Genomic DNA, 26,301 nt, shown 5'->3' on the forward strand with positions numbered 1-26,301 from the left:
AGACCGGATAGCTAGTTTTGAAATTAGAAGCCGATAAAAACGTTCATCTCAACCACTAATTCATTTAACCTAAAAGAGGTATTAGTTAAAAAAAAACAAAAAAAAAACTGAAAAATGATTTACTTTTGCGGGCCACACATAATGATGTAGTGGGCCGCATCTGGCCTCAAACCATGACTTTGACACCAGTGATCTAACCAATATTTTATTTTGTGAATATGTGTGAATGTAATTTCAGATTTATTTGAAAAAGTGGCAACTGAACATCCCATAATATATTTAATATTCAAGAATAATTCCATCATGGGTGTGTATCATCCCATGGGTGTGACAACTATTGAGCTGCTTTGCTTGAGGTCTTATTTCCGAACAAGTCAGGACTTAGTCGTGCATTCTCTATCGACAGTTATGTAAGTGAACGGCAGCGAGAGCAGAAGCAAGTCAAGAGATGACAACCCTGCAGAAGTTAGAGGGCGGTTACGTTCTGAAATAATAGGGAACGATGATGGCAGATAACATGTGACATCATCGTTAAATTCAAGCCGGGACTTCTATCAAAGCCATGCCATAAAAACGCCCTAACAGAATGAGTAACAACATCAAAGAAAAAATTCTGTGGGACACATTCTAACCATAATTCATATCAATCTAATATCTACAGTTAAATAAAGATGAAACGGGCGTAAAAGTTAATTAGAGAGAACACTTTAACCTTTGTTTATGCTATTTGAAGTTTGGTCAATTCACTTTCCTGGCTAAGAACCTGAAAACCCCAGATTCTGTTGGACTTTAATCCCTCCAAATTGTATTGGTACATCAACCCACCTGTTACTTTTATGCCTTGAAAGTCCATTGATCCTGGCAACAGGACATGGAGGTGGTGGGAAGCTTGGCGGTTGGGCGACTCTGCGACTTCTCCCACTAGGCTGCATGTTGTGTGGTGATCTGCTGCTCAATGGCGTTGCATCCTTTTTAGCGCCTTGATATTTGAACGTGCGCTGTGGTTTAGGAGGAGCTTCCCCTATGGATGTTCTGCCTTTTTCCCAAAGAAATCGGTCCCCTTCGAGACGCCGCCAGAAACCCCGAGAAGTATAAAAGTTCCCAGCGGGCATATTGTCTTCGTTGTCATCTGCTAGCAGCGGTAGTTTTTTTGACACCGAATCAACATCTAAGATACAGTCTGATTTTAGCTCATCTTGGACTCTCATTTTATTGGTGTTGGGATCTGAGAAAGGCAACACCGGTTTTTGCGTCAGCTTGTTTCTTGGACCAATCCTGCAGTTTCTAGAGTGTGTTTGGGTTTCCCGAAAATCTAAAGCCAAACTCTGAGCTTTAGTGAGATCTTTAGTATGAAAACCTCTAGTTGAGCCCTTGTTCAAACATCCATTACTAAGGACATCCTCAGACTGAAATTGGGAGACATTCAGTGGGGTAGCCTGTATTAAAACATCCTTGCTGCGACTCTCCCACTGGGAGATCCTCTCCTTGATGTTACGCCTCTGCTCAGGAGACTGCCGGCCCTGCCATCCTACAGCAGCCTCTTTGTCCAAATGATCAACTTTAGCACCCCTTCGCTTGCCCTGCTCCACGCTCAGAGCCAGCATGATCAGAGGGTGCTAAAATCAACACGCCTCCAGATCTCCATTCGGGAGTACTACGAGGAAGTCTTGACGTACCTTCTTGCTCTTGTGTTTGCCTTTTTTTCTTTTGCAAACAACCTAAAATGTACACAGAAAAAAAACACAAAAAGCATAGATTAACCAGTCAATGCTTAACAAAAAAAGTCCAGACAACTCTCTGTAGGATCACCCAGGTCGACACGTGAAGCCGTATACAAGATGTGAGCAGAGCCAGAAGGTCAGAAAGGACTGACCCCTGTCAAAACCATTTTCTAAAAATAAACCAAGTAAGAATAAGGAAATAAACGTTAAGATTGTGACAGGAATAGGGTCACATTTTAAGTGACCCAACCCTCACTGAGACATCAGGGGAATTCTGGTTTTGTCTCAACTCACATAGAGGGAAAGTTAGTGAAACAGAAGAACAATTCCATTTTATTTTGCTTTCCGGGTTTAAAATTATTTATGTAAGTGTTGTTCACACAGTAATTCTCATTTGCTGCACTTCAATTTACGATAGGAAGCACCTCGACATGCCAGGGCCAAGATACGATAGATCACGTTACAAAATACATCAAAAAATGCTTTTGAGAAAATTCGATGTAATTAAAACTTACGGTATCTATTTTTGTTTCATTTGCTCACACAAATGCAGTACAGACTACAATATAAAGCGGCGGCAAAACAATATGGCGATCGCCTGTTTTTTCACATTTTGTGGATTTTGGGCTGTGAAAGAATGTTAACTAAAGCTAGTGAAATACTTTCCAGAAAAAGAGGAACTGTTTAAGGCCAAACACTAGAGGAACACTATTATTTCTCATTAAATATGAATAACAAATTATCTTTATAGCACTTGTTGTTTTTGTTCATTTAGTAACACAAGCACATTCATATTTTCTTAAACAGATAGCCATAGAATTCTGAACACTGTTGGCCTCTTGGGCTTCAAAACCACTTGATAGTGCCATAGAACATATGAACCCCCACGAACCTACAAAAAGCTTCATTTGGCCATCACTGCTCAATGTAATCCCTCACTTCCCTTGGGAAAGACAGACAACGTCTGCTGCCACCTGCTGTCAACACTGCTGTCGTACAACATAGTGCTGTGTGTGCCTCCTGCCTCCCAGCATGCAATACGGCTGTAAGGATCCAAATAAAGTTCAAAGTTCATGTTCTGTGCTAATTATTCCTTCCGTTGCGGTTTCAGTTATCTTATTAAATGCTAGTTATGCTATTAAGTTTGTTGTTATCTGATTATTTTCATTTCGTTTTGAAACCAGGAGTTTGAATTAGGCATGTGCCGATTACCAGTTTCAAGGTAAACCGTGGTATGAAAACGTCAAGTTTTCAAAACCGCAAAAATTTTACGTCATACCGTCCCTAAGGTATTAGCTATTTTCTATGTCCCAAAAATAGATGGAGAAATCCCTTGCTTGCAGCTGCAAGGCTCAACCATCCCCCACTGGTTGTTGCTCTGTGTCAGTGAGTCATCAGTGGTACACGATGGCTGGAGGAGGTGAAACTGCTGAACTTTTTCCCACCATCGAAGAAAACGAAATCGCTGGTATGGGAATACTTCGGCTGCAGAAAAGGTACAGACGGCCACGGCTTAGAGGAGCAGGGCCAACCGACATGCAAAACATGTTTGCGGAGGGTGGCTGCCGAGGAGGCAATACCTCCATTATAATTTCGCATTTCTACAAAATTAAAGGTTAGTAAACAATGTCATGAACGTTTCCCACCAGCTACGAGAGTTAACTCCAGTGTGTTTAGTGTGTCTAGCGGTGGTAAAACATGGTGTTTTTATTCTTTCTGGCAACTGTCTCTGTTGAGAAAGGGAGTGTGTGTATAATGTAAACATGATAAGCGTCATACACACGTGCTTTTTATGGAAAATTAACTCAATTATTTTTGTTCTGATGGTAATAATGTGGAGCATTGGCTGTGGGTTTAGGCTCACCTAAAAGACTGCAATTATTTTAATTTTATTAAGATTTTTTTTTAAACTTAACATTATACTTATGTTCTGTATGTTTTGAAAAAATATAAATCCTGTTTAATGGATTTTTTTTTTCTTTTAGAAAGCTCTATATCAGATATCTCTAACACATTTTACAGCTGTAATTGCAATACCGTGAAACAGTGATATTTTGGTTTACGGTTATTATACTGTCCGAATATCATACCGGCACATACCTAGTTTGAATGACCTTTGATTTAATGACCTGCTGTTACTTGGGCATGTTCTTGAAGTGAGTGGAAGCCTAGATTCTTCTCTTACACATTACAAGACAGAATTGATCCTCACTGCCTCATGAGCACCACGAAATGGCTGGTGATTACCCGTGGTAATGATGCAGGGTAAGCAAAGTGATTTCACTAAAAACATTAACGACTATATTGCACAAATCATGTGGCAGTGCCTGTAGTCTATATATGAAACTCGATGCGTATCGTCGTATCGCGATCCTTAACGAACAATATTTCGTCCTAAATCTAAAGCTGGTGCAATTTAGTCACTTATTGTCATGATATAAGAACACACACAAGAAATGCTGTCGGCTACAACTCACAAACTTCACACACACACAGTTGCAGTACGTATACTTTCACACACATACTCCTCATACTCTCAATTTGAGCCGATGCTAAAGCTTTTACTGTATCTTTGCCCTACTGTTTCTTTCCTCCTATGTTCCTTTCATCTGAAAACATAAAACAATTCAAAGATATTGCACTTACCCTTAATCTACGCTACATTATAAATGAGATGCTCACTACTCTGTGTTATTGGAAACAAATGTCAGATCATCCAACTCATTTGTTTCTCATTCCAATCATGCATTCTAGCATGGCTTAGTCAGCTGGCAAACACACGTCTTTAGCAAATGTTTGAGGAAGCCCTTTTCTTGGTATTCTGCTATAAAGTGGAGCAGTGCATGCTTTACAACGCCAATTTGGAGAGTTTTTCTTTCTTTTTAAAGTTGGGTTTCTATATTAATTATTTGTTTTAAACTTCCAGATCCAACATACCTCTTTTCACAATTTGATAGTGTTGTGGTCCTGACAAAGCTACCAGAGAACAAGAGCAAGAATTTTGAGAGCCGAAACCTACACAAGACCAAGAGCCTGACAAGCTAATACTGTGACAAGGCCAAGACCGTAGAAATTATTATTATTTTACGCAGTTAAAGTTACAATCAATACAGGAATGGTGGAAGGTTAGTACAGCAAAAATTGAAGGTGAAATTAACTGAACTGTTTCTGTTATATAAAATTATTGAAGTTGACGAATAAAAGCTTTGTGCAGGGCTTAAGCTGTCTCATCCCTCAGGTTAGTCCATAACTGAATAAGAACAAAGACTTTTGGGAATGGGAATTTCAATCTATTCCTCTCTTCCACTCATATAAAAGTATGTGTTAAGGCTGGCTGGTAGCAAACGAAATACAGTAAATATATATGGCGGAAAACACACAAAAGGCTGAAAAAGCAGTTTCTGTCCGTGCAACCGACTTTTAAATAAACCACTGTACTGTATTAACACAAAAGAATTGTTGTATTTGATAGAACAAAACGTCTAGATGCTGTCATAGCAGTTTCATCGTGCAATACGCCCTGAACTACTTTTAACTGAGACCCCAGTTAACTGACACATCGCAAGTGATTTCATTCCAACCCAGCAATAAAACCAAGGTAAGTAATTACATTTATTATTCGAATCTGTCATTTTTAAATTCGAATCATTGAAAACTCTCTATAAAAAAATGACACTACAAAGTTATTCACTTGTGTGATTTTACCTTTTAAACCAATTCCGTCACAAGGAAAAAAATTGCGTCTATAAATAGGTCACAGCTATCTACCTCATAGCTATCGCTTTGTTTTGTTTTTGTTTTTTGTAACTGTTGCATTTTTCTGATATTTCAGATAATAAATAATCGAGCCAAACAATTAAAATAAAAATAAACTTTTAAAAGAGACAATGTTTGAGAAAGAAAATCTTGACAACTTTTTATGTCCGTTTTTAAGAGCTAAAAGCCAAACAAAGCCTGGTTGTGCCTATTCCCTGCTGTGTCTTTACATTCGGTGATACATGCTACATGGTGTTTTTTGATCAAAACAAGGTAAGTACTCGATAATAACAAGTTAAAATCAGCGTGTCTTTAATTCTGCTTGCGCTTGATCGAGCAACAAGTTACCGGAAATGTAGTGCAGTCTAACGTGAGCATGAGAAGAAGTACGAACATAGCAGGCTACCTGATTAGCGTCCTTCCCATTATCTTTTCAACCTGTGTTGCCGTTTGTATTGTTTATTATGGGATCATATCAATGTATTAGCTACATTAGATGTTTACATTATAAACCCGAGGTCCCAGGCTTTGAAGCTAAACAGTCAAGATGGATGGATATATAAATCGATCTTTTTATTGGGAATTCTCCATTCACGTTCACATAATTGCCTGCATTACTTTTCAGAAGTCATCATGCCACATGACATACACAGTGGAGTAGAGAAATGAAGCAAAATGAATATGAGAAGCTGAGTGATGCTATTATAGATGTGGGGAGGACGGTGTGGTCAGGGAGGCCCACATCTTTATGACAGATGACATCAAACACAAGGCAGTCAACGAGTTTAAAACACAGGTCAAGGATAAGCACAAAACTGACATGGAAAAGGCTGACAATGTGGAGAGATGCTGCTGCAAGTCGGTACAAATTAGGTTTTGTTCATCAGCCTTCATAAGTGTGTGTGCATTTTTTTTTAATGTTGTTATTCCTAATTTCTATTGCTTCCATTAATCAGAATAAATCAACATTTCATGACTTGACAATGCTGCACCACAAGGCTCAACATTACTTCTATGGCACAGCAAAGGGGAGAGTGATGGAGAGATTGACTTCAGGCCAAATTAAACCGGACGTGTTTGCGGTCCGGCAAGATAAAGCGCCAGAGCCAATCCGTTTCAATTCTATCAAATTGTTCAAATTATACGGGCCGCGTCAACGCCATGGATTGACTGTGGACCATCTCTGACGTGCCGGAGCCCGCCGGATGGTCAGGGCTATTTTCTATTTTTGCCGGAGACGCATCCGTCAAAATGGGTGGAGCAAGGCCTGGAGTCAACAGGCCAGGTGCTTATTCACGGTTTAAACACCAGCGAACGTGGACGAGGAATGCTTCATAATGGAGGTGGAAAGTCACAAAGTGTTTTATGATGCAGCAGATCCTTTTTATAAAGACAACATCAAAAAGGAATGTGCATGGAACGGCATAGCAGAAGCTATGAGGATGGACGGTGTGTTGTTATGCAAGTTATGTAATTTAAAACAGTAATTACATAGTAGAGAACGGGTTGTTGGCGTGGTCAGGGATGTCACAAACCCATGGTAAAAGCATTTAAAAAAAAAAAAAAAAACGGGGAAGGAATGTTCAATCAAATTCGTGTGTCATTTTTTTAATGTCACACTGTTGCACAGGATCACGCGACAGCTCACGATGGGACGGAGCTGCCCAACCGCAGTTGTGCGCAACCAGTATGTTTTGTCCTATTTTTGACGTACTGCGGAGCACGCAGACAACACGGAGCTTTGCGGATCCGTACTGCAAACACGTCCAGTATAATTTGGCCTTTCCTCTCCAAGGTCCTCAGAAGAGTCGTGCACTCTGGAAAAAACTTCCGCAACTCCAAGGACATGGTGAGTATCTGTGCGAGAAGCGTGGCACGGCCCCGAAGTAACAGTTAGTTTTTTTCATACAAGTCGATGTGTCCTTTCACCCAACGACTATGAAATGACAAGGAGTGGGGAAATCATCTTAAGTGTTTGTTATTTACGATGCACCAGGATGGACGTCCAAAATCTTTTTTTAAACGAGAAACTTAAAGAAATGTTCAAAAAGAGATATTTTTGAGACTTTTAACTCACCTGATTTGGGCTATTTTTCAGGTTTAAAAAAATGCCCCACTTTTGAAAATTTGTCTTCCCTCAGTAAATAGAGATTTTAAGCTTTCCAATGATAACATATGCGTATAGGACAATTTTGAAATTTGACCAAATTGGATGTCTCATAGCGGATGCATGTGTGATACATCATTGGAAAGCTTAAAATCTCAATTTTCTGGGGGAAGAAAATTTATGAACACGAGGGCATTTAAAAAAAAAAAAAAAAAAAAAAAACGTGAACAGCAAAACCCTAACTGGAGGTGAGAGCACGCGAGAGCATAATTAAAGACGCCATGATTTTAACGAGATATTATGGCGTACTTACCTCTTTTCGATCCAAAAACTCCATTTAGCATGTATCACAGAGTGTCAAGACACAGCTGTGAATGGCCACAGCTGGATTTTTGGGGGATTTTATGGGTGAAACATGGTAATATGACAAAGGTCGCATTGCAGAAATCGCAGACATCAAGGAGTAATCGAGATTTTAATTTTCATATATTTACCCTTTTAAACTTTTTTTTTTTTTTTTTTTTAGTTTTTCTTTGTTTGGATGGATTATTTATCACCTAAAATATTGGGGGAAATGTGACAGTAATGAAAAAAATAGATATCCGTGACTTTTTTCAGACATTATTTTTTTCATTGTGACGTAATTTATTTAAAAGTTTAAAATATGCGAGTGAATAATTTTTGAAAGTTTTTTAAACTAAATATTAGACATCAATTAATGATTCTAAGATAAAAATGACAGAAATTTCGAATAATAAATAGAATTACTTACCTTCTATTTATGGGTGGGTTGAAACAAAAGCGGTTGTACGACGTCTGTAAGTGTGGGTTTCCAGGGTAAAACGGCCAAATTAAAAATAGTTCGGGGGCTCAATGCGCCATGAATCTGCTATGGCAGCATATATACGTATTGTTCTATCAAACACAACAGTTCTTTTGGCTTAAAATACAGCAGTTTATATTAAAGAGGGGTGCAACAGCAGAAACTGCTTTTTCAGCCTTGTCTGTGTTTTCCCGCCATATTCATAATTATAAAACTAAACAGGCTTTACCTGTTTAATCTGGTACAACATCCAAAGCACTTTACTGTCAAAGGAATAAAAGCTTTTTAAAAAGATAAAGAGGTGACTGATGAATTCTTTGTGCTCAAATTAGAATGTATTGGGTGGAACTTTAAAACAGAGCGTCAAAAATACACCATATAAATATTTTCTTTTCAGGTTTCAGTTTGCAAACAGCAACAAACAAGAACAGTTGTGTCTTTAGATCCATTCATATTCATGATTAATCCATTAACCATTAACCCAGATCAGACATCTAATCGTGTGCAGTCAGTGTAAGCTTGAGGGAAACAGGGTGTGTTGTAAATTTCCAACACAACTCATGGTCTTTATAATGATATGGGCTAAATTCCATTGGAGCTATAATGAAGGAATTTGGGGAATACATTTAACCAGACCCAGTCTGTCAGTCAAGTGTCGCTTTTGTTTTTGCCTGACCTCAATCAAATGTGTGCTTGGACTGGAATGTGCTCCCAGTGTCATGCGATGACAATGTGTCTGCTAAACTGACCCACTTGCATTATTTGCCCATTTTCACAGGAAGGCCTCAGCTGTGTTTCCTGCACTTTAGGACGACGGATCAGCGGACTATCCCTAATTATGGCGCATAAGTTGCAACCTCTTATTTGAGCTATATTGGGATCGGACACATTTGAGCCATGTGGTGGTAATAAAAGAGTGCCTATTCAATAAATGAAACATAAAGTTGGCATTGAGAAGCATGTGGTGTTTATGTAAAATGTACGGTAATCATCATCATTAATTCTTAGTGCACTTTCGTTTCAACATGAATTATCATTCAGATGTAATTTATCAGCTGAAACAAAAGAGCAAATTGGGCGCTTGTATCCTGTATACACTGCTGGCCAAAAGTATTGGCACCCCTGCAATTCTGTCAGATAATGTTTTATTTCTCCCAGAAAATGATTGCAATTACAAATGCTTTGGTAGTAATATCTTCATTAATTTTGCTTTCAATGAAAAACACAAAAGAGATTGGGTGAAAAAAATTAAATCTAGGGCTGTCAAAATTATCGCGTTAACGCGCGGTAATTAATTTTTTTAATTAATCACGTTAAAATATTTGACGCAATTACCGCACATGTCCCGCTCAGACAGTATTCTGCCTTTTGGTAAGTTTTACAGCAAGGCTTTTTGTGCTGTCTAACAGCGAACTCTTGTGGTCGCTTTGCAACATGGTTTAATGTTGTCTTGCCAGTTCAATATGGCTGCAGGACGTCTCGGGCTGACGCCTACGTTGTAATGTTGTGCTTATTTAATCCTTGGACAAGATTTGTCCGTAAGTATGGTTGTTGTAAATAATGCACATATTATGTTAGTAAGGGAAATGTTATATTTTTTGTATGATTTTTTTTATTAAACTTTTTGTTTATGTTTTGTGAACCTGTCACCAGTAGGTGAATGGCGAGATAGTGTAAAGCGCTTTGAGCGCCTTGAAAGGTGGAAAAGCACTATATAAGTATAACACCATTTACCATTTATAGCGTGCTAAGCTAACGTTGTTGCTAATGCAATGCTTGTGTACTTTTTTTTTTGTAGTTTTACGACGGTCTAAAGAGGACAATGGTGTGAGGCCATTTTATTAATAAATCAGATGAAAAAGAAAGAAGTCTGATTATTATGGCGTCGTTCACTAGCTGTCTAGCTTTGGAAAAAGTAGACGCTTCGGAGTGAGGACAGCATAGACAGATTTAAATGACAGTAGAGTGAAATGCCCACTACAGTCCTTATGTACCGTATGTTGAATGTATATATCCATCTTGTGTCTTATCTTTCCATTCCAACAATTTATTTTACAGAATATATATATAATTTACAGAAAAATATGGCATATTTTATAAATGGTTAGAATTGCGATTAATTACGATTAATTAATTTTTAAGCTGTAATTAACTCAATTAAAATTTTTAATCGTTTGACAGCCCTAATATATATATATATATATATATATATATATATATATAAATTTTAAGCTGTAATTAACTCGATTAAAAATTTTAATCGTTTGACAGCCCTAATTAAATCATTATCATTTTACACAAAAATTCAAAAATGGGCTGGACAAAAGTATTGGCACCCTCAGCCTAATACTTGGTAGCATAACCTTTAGACAAAATAACAGCAAACAACCGCTTCCGGTATTCATCAATGAGATTCTTACAATGCTCTGCTGAAAATTTAGATCATTCTTCTTTGGCCAACTGCTCCAGGTCTCTGAGATTTGAAGGGTGCCTTCTCCAAACTGCAATTTTCAGATCTCTCCACAGGTGTTCTATGGGATTCAGGTCTGGACTCATTGCTGGCCACTTTACAACTCTCCAGTGCTTTCTCTCAAACCATTTCTAGTGCTTTTTGAAGTGTGTTTTGAGTCATTGTACTGCTGGAAGACCCATGACCTCTGAGGGAGACCCAGCTTTCTCACACTAGACCCTACATTATGCTGCAAAATTTGCTGTTAGTCTTTAGACTTCATATTTCAATGCACATGGTCAAGCAGCCCAGTGCTAGAGGCAGCAAAGCAACCCCAAAACATAAGGGAACCTCTGCTATGTTTGACTGTGGGGACCGTGATCTTTTCTTTGAAGGCCTCATTTTTTTCCTGTAAACTCTATGTTGATGCCTTTTCCCAAAAATCTCTACATTTGTCTCATCTGACCAGAGAACATTCTTCCTTTCTCAGGCAAGTTTTGGCAAATTCCAGCCTGGCTTTTTTATGTCCCTGGGCCAGAAGTGGGTTCTTCCTGGGTATCCTACCATAGAGTCCCTTTCCATTCAGAAGCCGACAGATAGTATGGATTGACCCTATTGTACCCTCGGACTGCAGGACAGTTTAGTTTTTGAATCCCGCGCCATGAAAATGAGTTACTTCCGGCTTCGGTCTTGCATTGTGGAGGAGGGCGCTGTGACGTGTACGGGTGAAGGTGTCCTCTTCACTATACTACAGCGTACTCTTGTGTATGAGGACGAAGGATTCAGCTGATTTTGAGGATTAATACGTTTTCGTCGCGTTTTCCTTGTTGTGAATAGTTCCCCCTCGACAGGCTGACTGGTCCTTCTCAAGCCATTTATATAGCTATTGGGGAAAAATACTTGGATAAAAAGAATATCCTGTAAAAATATTGGAGTAGAGAGACTGAAACAATGACATTTTGCAGCTTTCTTCGTCGCGTTTTCCTTGTTCTAAATAATTCCCCCTCAATGGGCTGAATAGTAAAACCGATGAGCCCAGTCTCCCGCTGACGTCATCCACATGTTGGGGACGCTAAAGCCCTATAATGGTAGGCGTGGCTAACCGGCAGATTAAAAGACTAATTTCTCATCATCTGCGCTTTGCTAAATTGTTGTATACAGTCGAATCGTCTCAAAATATGATTCTAATTCACATAATAATGCCATTTATGACTTTTTTTTCCTCCTGTCGTATGCTCTTTAAAGGATAGGTTTGTAATATGAAACACACGGTTTAAATAAAGTTTGGGGTTATTAGGTCAAAGGTCAGAGAGGACATAAAAGGAATTTCTTGATAACTTGATAAAGGTTTAACTTGTTTGACTCAAATTTGTAGTGTATGTGATATGTTGAGAAGAGAAACTTTAGTACTTAAAGGGAATGTTCACTCTACCAAACATGGCGATGCTTTAAATTTCACTGCTTAGGTGAAAGTCCTCTAGTTGATGTTGTAATCCAGGTAGTTTTTGTCACAAAAAGTGTTTTTCCTGAGATGGTTTTCCTTGACTGCACAGCTGCATGCAAGTCTCAGAAATGACACTTATAAGGCAGAATTCCAAGTGTCAAATTGAGATGTGTATCGCAAACCACTACTTGACTCCAAAGTTGTAAAAACTGATTAATCACACTTCTCTACTTGGCCTGCTTACGTGCTGGTTTTCCCAGGATAAGCCTATGGTCATTCTGAACAACTGTATGATTCATATCTCTGGCCTCAGGGGAAGAAATTTTATTTTGGCATGACTGTGCCCCAGTCCACAAAGGGCATGCTTGAGTTTGATCGGGAAAACAAGCCCATCAAACACCTGGTACCTTTCAGGTCACCAGTCTTGCAAGAAGAGTTTTATTTGTGGCTAAAAGAGACAGCTTTAACTCACCCACTCAGCCGTTTAACTCACTCACTCATTTAACACATTGGCTGCCATCGACTATGCTAAACATACAATCCATTTTGACTGGGAGAGACTAGCAGCAAATGATTCCTGAGAGCCCTTCCAGATAAAATGAATTGGACATGTAGCGCTGTCAATGACATTGAAAGATGAGCATTTACAAAAAGTTTTCACAATTTAAATGAATTAGACGTCTATTTTTGACAATGGCAGCCAATCAGCTATGAAATGTTGGGGGGGGGGGGGGGGGGGGGAGACAGACAATTCAAGTACTTTCAAGTGTTACTGGCTACGAGCCATAGTATAATAGCATATCTATTTATTTATTTGGAAAATAAGTATTTGGTCAATACCAAAAGTTCATCTCAATACTTTGTTATGTACCCTTTGTTGGCAATAACGGAGGCCAAACGTTTTCTGTAACTCTTCACAAGCTTTTCACACACTGTTGCTGGTATTTTGGCCCATTCCTCCATGCAGATCTCCTCTAGAGCAGTGATGTTTTGGGGCTGTCGTTGGGCAACACGGACTTTTAACTCTCTCCACAGATTTTCTATGGGGTTGAGATCTGGAGACTGGCTAAGCCACTCCAGGACCTTGAAATGCTTCTTACAAAGCCACTCCTTTGTTGCCCTGTCTGTGTGTTTGGGATCATTGTCTTGCTGAAAGACCCAGCCGCTTCTCATCTTTAATGCCCTTGCTGATGGAAGGAGATTTTCACTCAAAATCTCTCGATGCACGGCACCCTTCATTCTTTCCTTTACACAGATCAGTCGTCCTGGTCCCTTTGCAGAAAAACAGCCCCAAAGCATGATGTTTCTACCCCCATGCTTCACAGTTGGTATAGTGTTCTTCGGATGCAATTCAGCTTTCTTTCTCCTCCAAACACGAGAACCTGTGTTTCTACCAAAAAGTTCTATTTTGGTTTCATCTGACCATAACAAATTCTCCCAGTCCTCTTCTGGATCATCCAAATGCTCTCTAGCGAACCGCAGACGGGCCTGGACATGTACTTTCTTCAGCAGGGGGAAACGTCTAGCAGTGCAGGATTTGAGTCCCTGACGGCGCATTGTGTTACTAAGAGTAGCCTTTGTTACTGTGGTCCCAGCTCTCTGTAGGTCTTTCACTAGGTCTCCCTGTGTGGTTCTGGGATTTTTGCTAACCGTTCATGTTATCATTTTGACGCCATGGGGTGAGGGCTTGCATGGAGCCCCAGATCGAGGGAGATTATCAGTGGTCTTGTATGTCTTCCATTTTCTAATAATTGCTCCCACAGTTGATTTCTTTACACCAAGCGTTTTACCTATTGCAGATTCAGTCTTCCCAGCCTGGTGCAGGTCTACAATTTTGTCTCTGGTGTCCTTCGACAGCTCTTTGGTCTTGGTCATAGTGGAGTTTGGAGTGTGACTGACTCAAGTTGTGGACAGGTGTCTTTTATACCGATAATGAGTTAAAACAGGTGCCATTAGGTAATGAGTGGAGCCTCGTTAGACCTCATTAGAAGAAGTTAGACCTCTTTGACAGCCAGAAAGTTTTCTTGTTTGTTGGTGACCAAATACTTATTTTCCACTCTAATTTGGAAATAAATTCTTTAAAAATCAAACAATGTGATTTTCAGTTTTTTTTCCACATTCTGTCTCTCATGGTTGAGGTTTACCCATGATGACAATTACAGGCCTCTCTAATCTTTTCAAGTAGGAGAACTTGCACAATTGGTGGTTAACTAAATACTTATTTGCCCCACTGTATATATGTACTGTATATATGTACTGTATATAGATACTGTATACAATATATACTGTTCGCATATACTACTGCAAAACATGCAGCAGTAGTGTTTGCCGATGCAATCCACTTTTTAAATTTATTTTTGCGCTCCTCTAAGTTCTTGAGAAGTAATTGAATCACACTTTTTCTCACTCCCATTGGTGGACTTGGCAATTTTGGGGCCTAAGGCGAACATATCCAGGGGCCCTCTTCATGGGTCAGAGGTTAAAAGGTGAGAAGGGTGTGGAGGAAATATGTTCTGGTACACTAGGGCTGTCATAAATGACAAATTACTTTTTGGGAGAAGTAATTTGTAAATAATAATTACTTTTTTAAAGTAAGATTAACAACACTGGTCATAAAGATGAGGTCTGCAGAATGAAAAGTGATGAAAGCGGAGATTTTATTCTGCCAATTTGTTGCTGAACACAATTTGCCTGCAACTATTGCTGATCACTTCTCAGAATTAGCAAAAGAATGTACCCTGACTCAAAGATTGCATGGCTAAGTTAATTTTATCAATTGACATTTTTTATTCATAATTGGACACACTAACGAACTACCTTCAAGTCAAACTGAATTGCGAGCTGAAGTGCAGCCAACAAAAGATATGATAAAAATTTCCAATAGTGCTACATACAATTATAACAAAAGTCACTGTTAAATTTTAGTAAACATGATCTAACTGAAGATACTGTTCTTTGATTGCACCAGGTTATATGTTACAGTATTACCAATAAATTCATATTATTTTAAAAACTGTTTTATTTTTGTTTCATATTGCACGCTATATACAACGTTGTAAGATTAGTCACCAATTTGTAAGGGCATACGTCACTATTTGTAAGATTGCCGACGGCCTCGGGTTGTTATAAAGTGACTGGCCCCAAAATCAATATAGAGCAACAAGGGATGAAAACTACATTTTCTCAAACGTAAACCAGGGTAAAACATTATGAACACATAATAATGGGTGTTGGAAACGACAATCACGCTGCGATGATTACTAAATGCCAACAAATCTTTAGCTCATTTGTTGTCGACTCACATCGCCGTGGACTCTTTATAGAATCGAACAAGCAATGATTTAAAAGTAATGATAATAGCTTACCTATGAAGTGCAGTGCGGAACTCATCCTTGTCCCCCTCGGCCATGTAATTTTTGACTGAAAGTTGAGGCTTGAGTCGCGCTCATCGTTCAATGAAAAGTTTGAGTGGAAATGTGCACTTTAGTATTCCACTGGCTATCAAATGGAGGAGGTTAAAGTTTAGTTAAGCTTCAAAAATATTTGTATGAGTGTCACTTTTTTTCTTGTACAGTCCAACAAAAACAAAGAATGTGACAAAAAGAGAGGACGAGTAGCGTTTTACAGCCGTCGCCCTGCGATTGGGGACAATAACAAAAGTTCAAACCATTCAACCCAAACAAGTTCCGTTTAGGATTTCAAAATAAAGCCAGAAAAAAAATCATTTGCAGGACCATAAAACGGTACGATTTTTCACATTTCCAATGTTTTTCTTAGCTGTAATTTATAAATGTAGCTAACCACAATGCGTATATTTATGTATAATTTGATTTATTTCGTTTTTTTTTTTTTTTCCTTCTATAATAGTTGCTTTAATTACGTTTTTTTTTAGATGTTTCGATTGAAAATTTGCCAGGAAAAAAAGCTTAGCTGAAGACTGTGAACTTTTACTATATTTATTTATGTGGGACAAGTCTGGAAAACCAAAGACAACGCAAAGACAGGCGGAATCAAATTTTTAAAAAAAGAACTGGCTCGCAAAATATACATTAAATCTAACTTGACAAAATGTTATCCGAGAAAGTTGAGCTGCGTTTTACAGTGACGTAATCCCGCCCACTTTATGCAGCTGTCAACGGCCTTTGACCCTTATGTGTATTTCTTTAAGGATTTCTTGAGCTATAAAGTGCAATGCAAAATGTGGATGTTCTTTATAGTCTCTCAGCTGCCGGTTGTGTGCCTGTAAATACATTTAGAAGAAGAAAAAAAATCAACACCTTTGCTGTTTCCTTGCCAAGCGTGGGAAATCCGTTTCCACTAAAAGGATTCAGGAGAAAAAAATCTTTCATCTGACATGTTTATATAATATAAAATGTTACAGGAACACTGTATACTGTAATCGCTCATCAGATTAAATTGGGACACTCTTATTTGTTATACTGGATATGATTAGGATTTAGTAAACTTGAGCAATTTACTCATTTTGAAATTGTAATAATAATATACTATAAATCAGATTGACCCTGATTCTCAGATCAAACTATTGGTTGGGCAGTGGTGAATAAACAAGTGCCAAGTCACTAGGTCAATACTGGCCAATATCCTTTTGTAAAACAAATAACGCCATCCTGCTATCCTGAAGTAATGATCAAGTACAAACGTCACGGACAGACATAAATGTTTTTCCTCCTATTCTCTTTTTAATATACCTTTAGCAATGATGTTCCAAAAGAAGACAAATAATGCACTTAAATACATTACAGTGATGAATTATCAACAGTGTCTCCAGATGAAACAACAGTGATGCTTTGAGTGAAAACTAAAGACATACATTTTCCATTGGCGTTAATTTTCACATCCAAAATTTGTCGGTTTGTTTTATTCAGACTTCAGACCCTCCTTGATGAGGTTGAGCTCATAGCAAATGGTCTCAAAGCGGTACGCCATACGGATCTGGGCCACATTGGTTTTCCTGATGTCGTTCCCCTCCGGACCCTCCTTCAAGTAGTTCTGACCCAAGAAGTGACTCTTCTCCTGAGCACAGAAAGATGACACAGCAGAATTTTAATCGAATCAAAATCAAATTTACTTTTTTTAATCTTATTCAGACTGCAACCATGAGAAAACAACATACCCGATCCTTAAAAAAAATTTTTGAATTGCAAGTAAATGTTATAAAATGACAGACCAGAATCCATTTGTCCCCCAAAAATAAAACTCCACTGTTGTCAATACAATTTCTGGGCATTTAGATGCCACAAGATGGCAGCAAAACACTAAATTTCTTTGGTGTCAATCTTGTCAAATTACTTTCACTGTGGGGGGCTTAACATAAACACTGCAAATAATAGGGGACAGTTTCCAGAGAGTTAACTTGAGAGGTTCACTTGTGCATTCACGTACATTTAAAGCAGTAAGACGCTAGCGTCACCATATTTATTGGTACTAAAAATTGAAGAGACAGCAAGAACGAAAAGTGGTATTCGACATATGTCCAAATGGCGTTTGGCATATTGCAGGTTTTTTGGGCATATGGCAAAATGGCTTTTGACATATGGCATTTTTTTGTATATGTCAAAATGGCCTTTGGCATTTTTATTTTGGTAACGGCAAAATGGCTTGTGGCATATGGCTTTTTTTCCCCCACATATGGCAGTTTTATTTTTTTGTAAACGACAAAAGAGCTTTTGGCATATGGTAATTTTTTTTGTATTTGGCAAAATGGCTTTTGGCATATGGCATTTTTGGTATATGGCTTTTTTGGTAAATGGCAAAATGGCTTTTAGCATGTTGCATTTTTTACAGGCCATGCACGTCCATGCCAATGACGGCTATGCACATCCAAATTTACCATTTATTTTTGTGCAAGGCTGTCAATGGCATCGCCTTACCTGGGCGCCAGTTGAACATCAGTGTGCTGTAAAAGGCATTTTTTGCCATATAGTCCTTCTCAAAAAATTAACATATTTCATCCGACCAATACAAAAAAAGTGTTTTTTAATGCAAAAAAAGACAACCTTCAATTGATTATATCAGCTATGCACTCATTACTTGGTCGGAAATCCTTTTGCAGAAATGACTGCTTCAATGCGGCGTGGCATAGAGGCAATCAGCCTGTGGCACTGCTGAGGTGTTATGGAGGCCCAGGATGCTTCAATAGCAGCCTTAAGCTCATCCACAGTGTTGGGTCTGGTGTCTCTCAACTTCCTCTTCACAATATCCCAAAGATTCTCTATGCGGTTCAGGTCAGGAGAGTTGGCAGGCCAATTGAGCACAGTAATGGCATGGTTAGTAAACCATTTACCAGTGGTTTTGGCACTGTGAGCAGGTGCCAGGTCGTGCTGGAAAATGAAATCTTCATCTCCATAAAGCTTTTCAGCAGATGGAAGCATGAAGTGCTCCAAAATCTCCTGATAGCCAGCTGCATTGACCCTGCCACACAGTAGACCAACACCAGCAGCTGACATGGCACCCCAGACCATCACTGATTGTGGGGTACTTGACACTGGACTTCAGGCATTTTGGCATTTCCTTCTCCCCAGTCTTCCTCCAAACTCTGGCACCTTATTTCCGAATGACATGCAAAATTTGCTTTCATCTGAAAAAAGTACTTTGGACCACTGAGCTACAGTCCAGTGCTGCTTCTCTGTAGCCCAGGTCAGGCGCTTCTGCCGCTGTTTCAGGTTCAAAAGTGGCTTGACCTGGGGAATGCGGCACCTTAGCCCATTTCCAGCACACGCCTGTGCACTGTGGCTCTGGATGTTTCTACTCCAGACTCAGTCCACTGTTTCTGAAGGTCCCCCAAGGTCTGGAATCGGCCGTTCTCCACAATCTTTCTCAGGGTGCGGTCACCTCTTTTGGTTGTGCAGAGTTTCCTGCCACACTTTTTCCTTCCCACTGAGGTGCCTTGATAGAGCACTCTGGGAACAGCCTATTCGCTCAGAAATTTCTTTCTGTGTCTTAGCCTCTTGCGTGAGGGTGTCAATGATGGCCTTCTGGACAGCAGTCAGGTCAGCAGTCTTGCCCATGATTTCAGTTTTGAGTAATGAACCAGGCTGGGAATTTTTAAAAGCCTCAAGAATCTTTAGCAGGGGTTTTGGGTAAATTCGTTGATTGAGATGATTAGGTTAGTAGCTTCTTTAGAGTACATTTTCATGATATGCTAATTTTTTGAGATAGGGATTTTTGGTTTTTCTTGACTTTTTTTGCCAAAATCATCAATATTAAAACAACAAAAAGCTTGAACTACTTCAGTTGTGTGTTGACAGTCTAATGTTTATCAGTACATTACAGAAAATAATGAATTTTATCACAATATGCTAATTTTTTGAGAAGGACCATTACCAAAAAAATCTACCATAAGCCATAAGCCATTTTGCCATATGCAAAAAAAATGCTATATGCCAAAAGCCATTTTGCCATATACCAAAAGCAATTTTCACGTATACCAAATACCATTTTTCGTTCTCGCCCTTGCAGAAAAATTGGGAATTTTATTGCATTACCTCATCTGACATTGCACTCTGCAACACACTGTTTCTGGAGATCTCGCACATATCGCAGGTGCTTAGCTTGAAAACCTGTGCTGCGATGGCATACTCCTCCATCAGAGGCTCCTGCAGGTTAAACAAATCAAAAACATAAGATATCTAGCAATTTGTATTTTGATTCATTTCTTCAATGAATGTCAAAACCTTGGTGTAGTGGAACTGCATCGGGTCATCAGTGGAGAGAGAGACCACCAGGCCTTTCTTTTGGAACTCCAGTAGTGGGTTCTTGGCGTACTCAAGGAAGAGACTGTTGTTGCTTAGGGGAGACATGGCAATGGGGATCTGGGTCAGGTAGTACAGGTACTGCAGTACTGGACTCTGGTGGTAGAGGAATATGTTCAGAAAATTTAGGCAAACAAATGACCTCAATATAACTTCCTTGGTTGTTTACCGTGAGTCCAGTAGCCATGAATGTTTCCTAAAAGCCAATTCTATAAGTAGTATTGCAATCGAAAATAGTTTTACGCAACTCGTCAAACGCTGTTTCATTCATTGGCTGTCATGCTTATCCATTGGTAGAGAAAGTATTATTGTATCTTCCGCATTATAAGGCACACTTAAAGCCTTAAATTAAAAGTAGACAGTGCACCTTATAATCCGATGCGCCTGATATAAATGGATCAGTATTGGTCAATTATGGCATGAATGTATAACGCAACCCCAACCACTACTACTATGTCTACTGTGCCTTATATTGTGGTGCGCCCTATATATTAAAACAGTTTTGAAATAGGCCATTCATTGAAGTTGCGCCTTATACACCGATGCGCCTTATAGTGCAGAAAATATGGTATTTTGGGATAGTGAAAAGCTGTTAAAGAACCCTCATCATGGGTATGAAATCTGTATGTGCGTGTGTGTGTGTGTGTGTGCAAAATGTGTGCACACAGTGCCCACCTTTGCCTAGGAATACTGTATTTGGATGTTAAATCGTACTAGCTTTGCATTTTCTAGCCTTTTTATACACCACTCCAATAAAGTTGAACTAAAAAAAAAAACATGTTATTGAGGATTAGGTTTGTTTCTGCTTTATGGCTATCACTCAGAACTAGAAAAGGTTGATGTTAGGCAGAAAAGAAAGTGGAAAAGGAAGTTTGGAGTGGTGGCACTGTTTCTTGGTGATATATAGGATATTGTGATGGTTAGGGGTAAACAGCACTGTCTTTGCCAGTCATTTTTTTTTACAGTTTCTCGTATTCATTGTCGATGGATTTGATTCCGAGTTCTTTTCGGTGGAATATTTCCTCACACTACTAGCTGCTACTGTAGGACTGTAAGTCACAGATTTTTTTTCATAATTTTGCCGACGGTTTGATTTATACTCTGGAGCGATTTACGTGTGAAATTATTAACACATTATTATATCATTTCACATGTTATTTCACATGAAACCGCAAGAGGGCGCCAAAGCCTGTGTTTCAACATTGATGGCAACTTATAAAATCAAATATATATATATATATATATATATGTATATATATAATTTTTTCCCTCCCCTACTGGACTACTGGAATGCACTTTATGTTAATCTTCCCATGTCCTCCATTTCTCATCTTCAACTTCAAAACGCTGCTGCTCGATATTTAACCAATACACCTAGACATAAACATATTACCCTCGTGCTATCGTCGCTCCACTGGCTTCCAGTTCATCATATAATGGATTTCAAACTTTCACATTTTTTTTTTTTTTTTAATTCTACTAATGGCCAGGCTCCTTTTTATTTATTGGAGATTTTAACCGTCCCTAACTCCGGCAGGGCTCTTTGTTCTACCTGCCAGCTTCTTTTGCAAATTCTGCGGTCAAGACTTAAACAGTTGGGAGACCAATCTTTTGCAGTTGCTACCTACAGGTTGTGGAATAGCCTGCCCCCTGAAATCCGCACCATTATGAATCTAGGCCTTTTTCAATAATGGTTAAAGACCCACTTTTCTAGACTCGCTTTTTCTCCATGCTAGGGTAGCCTGGTTTTATTTCTTAAGGGTTTTAATGTTTTCGGATTTCATCTGTTTTATTTGCTGTTTTGACTTTTATCGCGATGCGTTGTTTTGTATTTTATTTTTCTTAATGTCATTGTATAGTACTTTCCTGCCTTTTATTTATCATGAACTATGTCGTTGTTGTAAAGCACTTTGAGGACCTTTCGGGTTTTTCTAAAGGGCTATAGAAATAAATTTGATTGATTGATTTGATTGCTTCTGTTTTTATTTTAAATTGCATTTCAAGATGACATGTCTGTTCTTGGTGTTGGATTTTATCAAATAAATTTCCCCCAAAATGATGACATATACTTGGGTGTGACTAATATATGTTTTTTTTCCACTACATTGCGCATTTTTTGGCTGGTGCGACTTATACTCAGGTGCGACTTATAGTCCAAAAAATACGGCATATGTTTTATACAAAGTACCTGTATTTCCTGAGAGGTACTTGGACCATTGACGTAATTCCCAATATGGCTAATTTTCAATACTTAGATGGAAATCATTATCTATTTGATAATAGTTTCAGGTCTTGAGCGCATGAACGTTACCAAATTCTGGTCTACTGGTTTAACAGTATCATTTTCTGGCCTCAAAGGTCATCTTGCCAGAGAAGGCAGAGTAGATACATGACTATGCTTTCATTGTCAGAATACTGGATCTAACTTAATGTACTGAAAATCTCGCATATTCTTGGCCTTTTTGCCAGCGACCTTTTTGAGGTTGAGGCCGTGTGAGATGTTGTCAGCTGTCATGAAGGCAGCCAACAGATGGGTGATGGCGCCGGCTTCACCGCAATGAGGCCTGAACATGAATGTGTTCATGCCTCTCTGTCTGTAACAATAAACACAAATTAAAATCATTATTTATGAATGCAAACTGTTTTTTATAAGTTGAACAAATCCAAAGGGGGAAATTGTTTCACTAACCAGTTTCATCACAACTTGATATTACTGACCTTCGTAGCTGGTTGAGCACAGAGATATTGGCATACATGTAGTAGATGTAGTAGGTGTAAGACGGGTTCTTAGCAATGTCCCACTCCTCTGGTTTGGGACTCTTGGTGGAGAACATATGACCACTGTGCTTCGACTCATCATCCACACTGTCAAAACCTGTCACCTATGCACCAGAGAGATTGATCAACGCTTCAAATAATAGAGAATTTAAACTTTTCATGTATGAATTATGATTATTATTTTTTTTTTTTTTTTTTACTCAAATTTGACTCATTGTCTGCCATTGACGGGGCCAACCCTTTTTGACTTGGAGGGGCGAATGAACTCTCCAACTATAGGGCTCTCCAGTAGTTATAGGAACTATCCTTCGCCAGGCAGTCATGTTGCACAGCACATGGGTACTGCGCTTCATAAAAACTGCTTTGACGTTGTAGTCTGTGCCAGTGATGCAGTATTTACTGGCCCTAGTCACCTCTGGCAAAATAAAACTGTGAAAACTAAGCTGAGTGGAAATCAACGAAATGGAGACCGTCGAAGACACAGTGAAAATTCTTGCTTGTTTGAAGGCTAGTTTCCATCGGCGAGCATATCCAGCGTTTAACGATGAGACTGGAAGAGCACAAATTTAGTACAGGGTAGTTTTTAAATATGGCGGCCCTTTGAGATGCGGTGTGTGGAAGGGGCGTAAAGGCTGATTTAATCAAATCGCCAAAACCTACGTAATCGAGTTCCTACAGGCCCACTAAAAGCCCCTACTTCAGAGTAAAAACTAAAATGGTTCTCAAAACTCGAATACCTGGTCCTTAGTTCCTACATGTGCAAACACGCAAAATGACATCATTGTACCCCAAAAGGTTCTAGGTACTGCGGATTTTTCCTAGAGTGCGAAAGCGACTAGATTGAAACATGAGCATTCTATCGCCAACAATGGCATACAATGAGTTAAACACACACACACACAAAAAAAATCAACTTTAGAGTGTGACTAATTTCGTGTATTTTTATACCAGAGTGTATTTCTGTTTTTATTCCTTAACCCCTTCAGACCTAAGCATGCTGCTGAAGGACATGAGGTGTTCCCGTCTCTAAACCAATAAATACACTGAATTTAGTGGCTATTGCCACTTCTGGAAAATGATTGGATGGAACGTTACCCATGAAATCAAATCACGAGGTTTGGCATGCCCTCTTTGCTATTTTTGACTCTTTGAAAATGGGTGGCTGGGCAACTTCAAAAAGGATGTTATGTGCTCATCTCTCATTAAAAACGCATTTACATTAAAAATATTTTTTTTTTTTTTTTTTTTTGCCCGGCAGAAAAAATGAAGGTCTGAAGGGGTTAATTTAGTATTTATTAATATGTGTATGACGGAAAACACAGACAAGGCTGAAAAAGCAGTTTCTGCTCTCGCACCCCTCTTTAAAACAAACTGCTGTATTTTAAGCCAAAAGAACTGTTGCGTTTGATAGAATAATATGTGTATATGCTGCCATAGAAGATTAATGGCACAATAAGCCCCCAAACTATTTTTAATTTGTCCATTTTAACCTGGAAACCCCTGTTTACAGACATCGCGCAACCGTTTTTGTTTCAACCCAGCCATAAAAAGTTGAGTAATTGTATTTACTATTCGATATGTCAGTCATTTTTAGCTTAGAATCATTAATTGATGTCTAATATTTAGTTTAAAAAAAAAAAAAACGACCTGAAAAAATTATTCACTCGCATATTTTAAACTTTTAAACAAATTACGTCACAATGAAAATATTGTCTGTAAAAAAGTCACGGATATCTACCTCATAACTATGGCTTAATTGTATTTTTTCGTTACTGTCGCATTTTCCCCAATATGTATGTATATAAAATTGAAATTAAAAAAAAAAAACGTTTAAAAGGGTAAATATATGAAAAATGTAAATCTCGATTACTCCTTGATGTCTGCAATTTCTGCATTGCGACCCTTGATAATTTACCATGTTTCGCCCATAAATCCCTCCAAAATCCGGCTGTGGTCATTCATAGCTGTGTCCTAAAACTCGGTGATACATGCTATATGGAGTTTTGGGATCAAAAAGAGGTAAGTTCATTCATTCATTCATTTTCCATGCCGCTTTTCCTCACGAGGGTCGCGGAGGTGCTGGAGCCTATCCCAGCTAAATACGGGTACGAGATAATATCTCGTCAAAATCATGGCGTTAGGGTTTTGCTGTTTAAAAAAATTTTTTTTAAATGCCCTTCTGTTCAAAAATTTTCTTCCCCCAGAAAATTGAGATTTTAAGCTTTCCAATGATGTATCACACATGCAATTTTGAAATTTGGCCAAATTGGGGGTCTTCAAGTCGCTTGAGTGTTTTCCGCCATGTGTGTGTATATATATATAATGGTTAATATATTGGATATAATAAGAATTTATTATATTTTTTTAATGACCAAAAATATATTACTTGCCCTATAAAGGGTTAAAGGTCTATTGTGCCAACTTATGAATAGCTGTCCAATGTAGTGAGTATTGTCCCTGAAAGGGTTAAAAAAAAAAAAAAGAACCTCATATTTACATTTAAAACAGTAATTCATGAGTCAAAGCTGCTGTATTTGGTGTAATATATCAAATGACTGTGGAAAAAAAATATTGTTTTATAAATGGGAAGAGGAAGGGTTTGAAACAAGTCAAAATTGCTCACATGCTTGAGGAAGATGCTGAGCTCAGGGTTGGACTTTGGGTCAATAGTGGCATTGAACACAGGGAGGAAAATGTTCTCCAGCATCTTGCCAAAGTGGGGGACAAAGTCCCTTGCTCTGAAGATGTCACTAGATTAGAAGAAACATTGTGATTAAAATATAGTTTTACAAAATACATACGTTGCAATGTAAAAGGCTGCCATTAAGCTTTCTTAAATTACAAAAAGGACCTACTAGATCCTGGGAATTTGAATCATCCACTTGAGGTGAGGAGAGTAGACTCTGTGCTTGACGAACCAGTTGGAGAGTTTGTTCCACTCATTGGCCGTGCAGCCGTAGATTGACAGGCGCGGCTCAGCGTATTGGTACTTTGCATCTTCTAGGTCGCTGGCTACTTCCTGTTCAAACAAAGGTTAACTGACTCAAAATAAGAAAAAAAAGGAATCCAAAAGTCAAGCAAGAAAATATGCACATACAGTAGCTGGTTTCACACAGTTGTATTTTGTTAGCTTAGTTAACAGCCATGAAGCTAACATGACTGTAAAATATACAGCAGGGAGAACAAGTATTTGATACACAGTCAATGGGAAAACCCATTGGCAGTGTATCAAATACTTGTTCTCCCCACTGTATTTTTACCCTGGAAAAACACAGCATATCTTGATGTATCTTGATTAGGTTAAAAAAATGTTTTACTATTTGATCAATTTTTGAATTCTCAAAGAATTTCAACAAAGCACAATGAGTCAAAGTCTACAGAGGTTTGAATTCCAATTTAAATTCCACATTCCTAAAACCACATGTAACTGGGAAGGTTTGATTAAGGTAGG

The 26,301-nt window shown here is 38.6% G+C and overlaps 2 protein-coding genes across 4 annotated transcripts in view; both read right to left on the reverse strand.

Moving 5' to 3' along the window:
* dennd2c (DENN/MADD domain containing 2C) overlaps nt 1-15,934 on the reverse strand; it is a 54,959-nt gene extending 39,025 nt beyond the window's left edge. Inside the window, exons 1-2 of the mRNA XM_057824756.1 lie at nt 15,666-15,934; nt 826-1,718 (exon numbers count right to left, since the gene is read on the reverse strand). Of these exons, the coding sequence (XP_057680739.1) occupies nt 826-1,604 (779 nt within the window). The 5' untranslated portion in view covers nt 1,605-1,718; nt 15,666-15,934. The remainder of the gene's footprint in view (nt 1-825; nt 1,719-15,665) is intronic.
* A 964-nt stretch (nt 15,935-16,898) lies between these two features.
* Nucleotides 16,899-26,301, reverse strand: part of ampd1 (adenosine monophosphate deaminase 1 (isoform M)) — a 43,944-nt gene continuing 34,541 nt past the window's right edge. For all 3 annotated transcript variants that reach the window (XM_057855748.1, XM_057855742.1, XM_057855732.1), the window contains exons 9-15: nt 25,706-25,869; nt 25,474-25,600; nt 22,791-22,954; nt 22,546-22,666; nt 19,995-20,168; nt 19,806-19,916; nt 16,899-17,334 (exon numbers count right to left, since the gene is read on the reverse strand). In XM_057855748.1, the coding sequence (XP_057711731.1) occupies nt 17,179-17,334; nt 19,806-19,916; nt 19,995-20,168; nt 22,546-22,666; nt 22,791-22,954; nt 25,474-25,600; nt 25,706-25,869 (1,017 nt within the window). In that variant the 3' untranslated portion in view covers nt 16,899-17,178. The remainder of the gene's footprint in view (nt 17,335-19,805; nt 19,917-19,994; nt 20,169-22,545; nt 22,667-22,790; nt 22,955-25,473; nt 25,601-25,705; nt 25,870-26,301) is intronic.

The sequence above is a fragment of the Corythoichthys intestinalis genome, chromosome 2, assembly GCF_030265065.1.
Source record: "Corythoichthys intestinalis isolate RoL2023-P3 chromosome 2, ASM3026506v1, whole genome shotgun sequence".
Lineage (NCBI taxonomy): Eukaryota > Metazoa > Chordata > Actinopteri > Syngnathiformes > Syngnathidae > Corythoichthys > Corythoichthys intestinalis.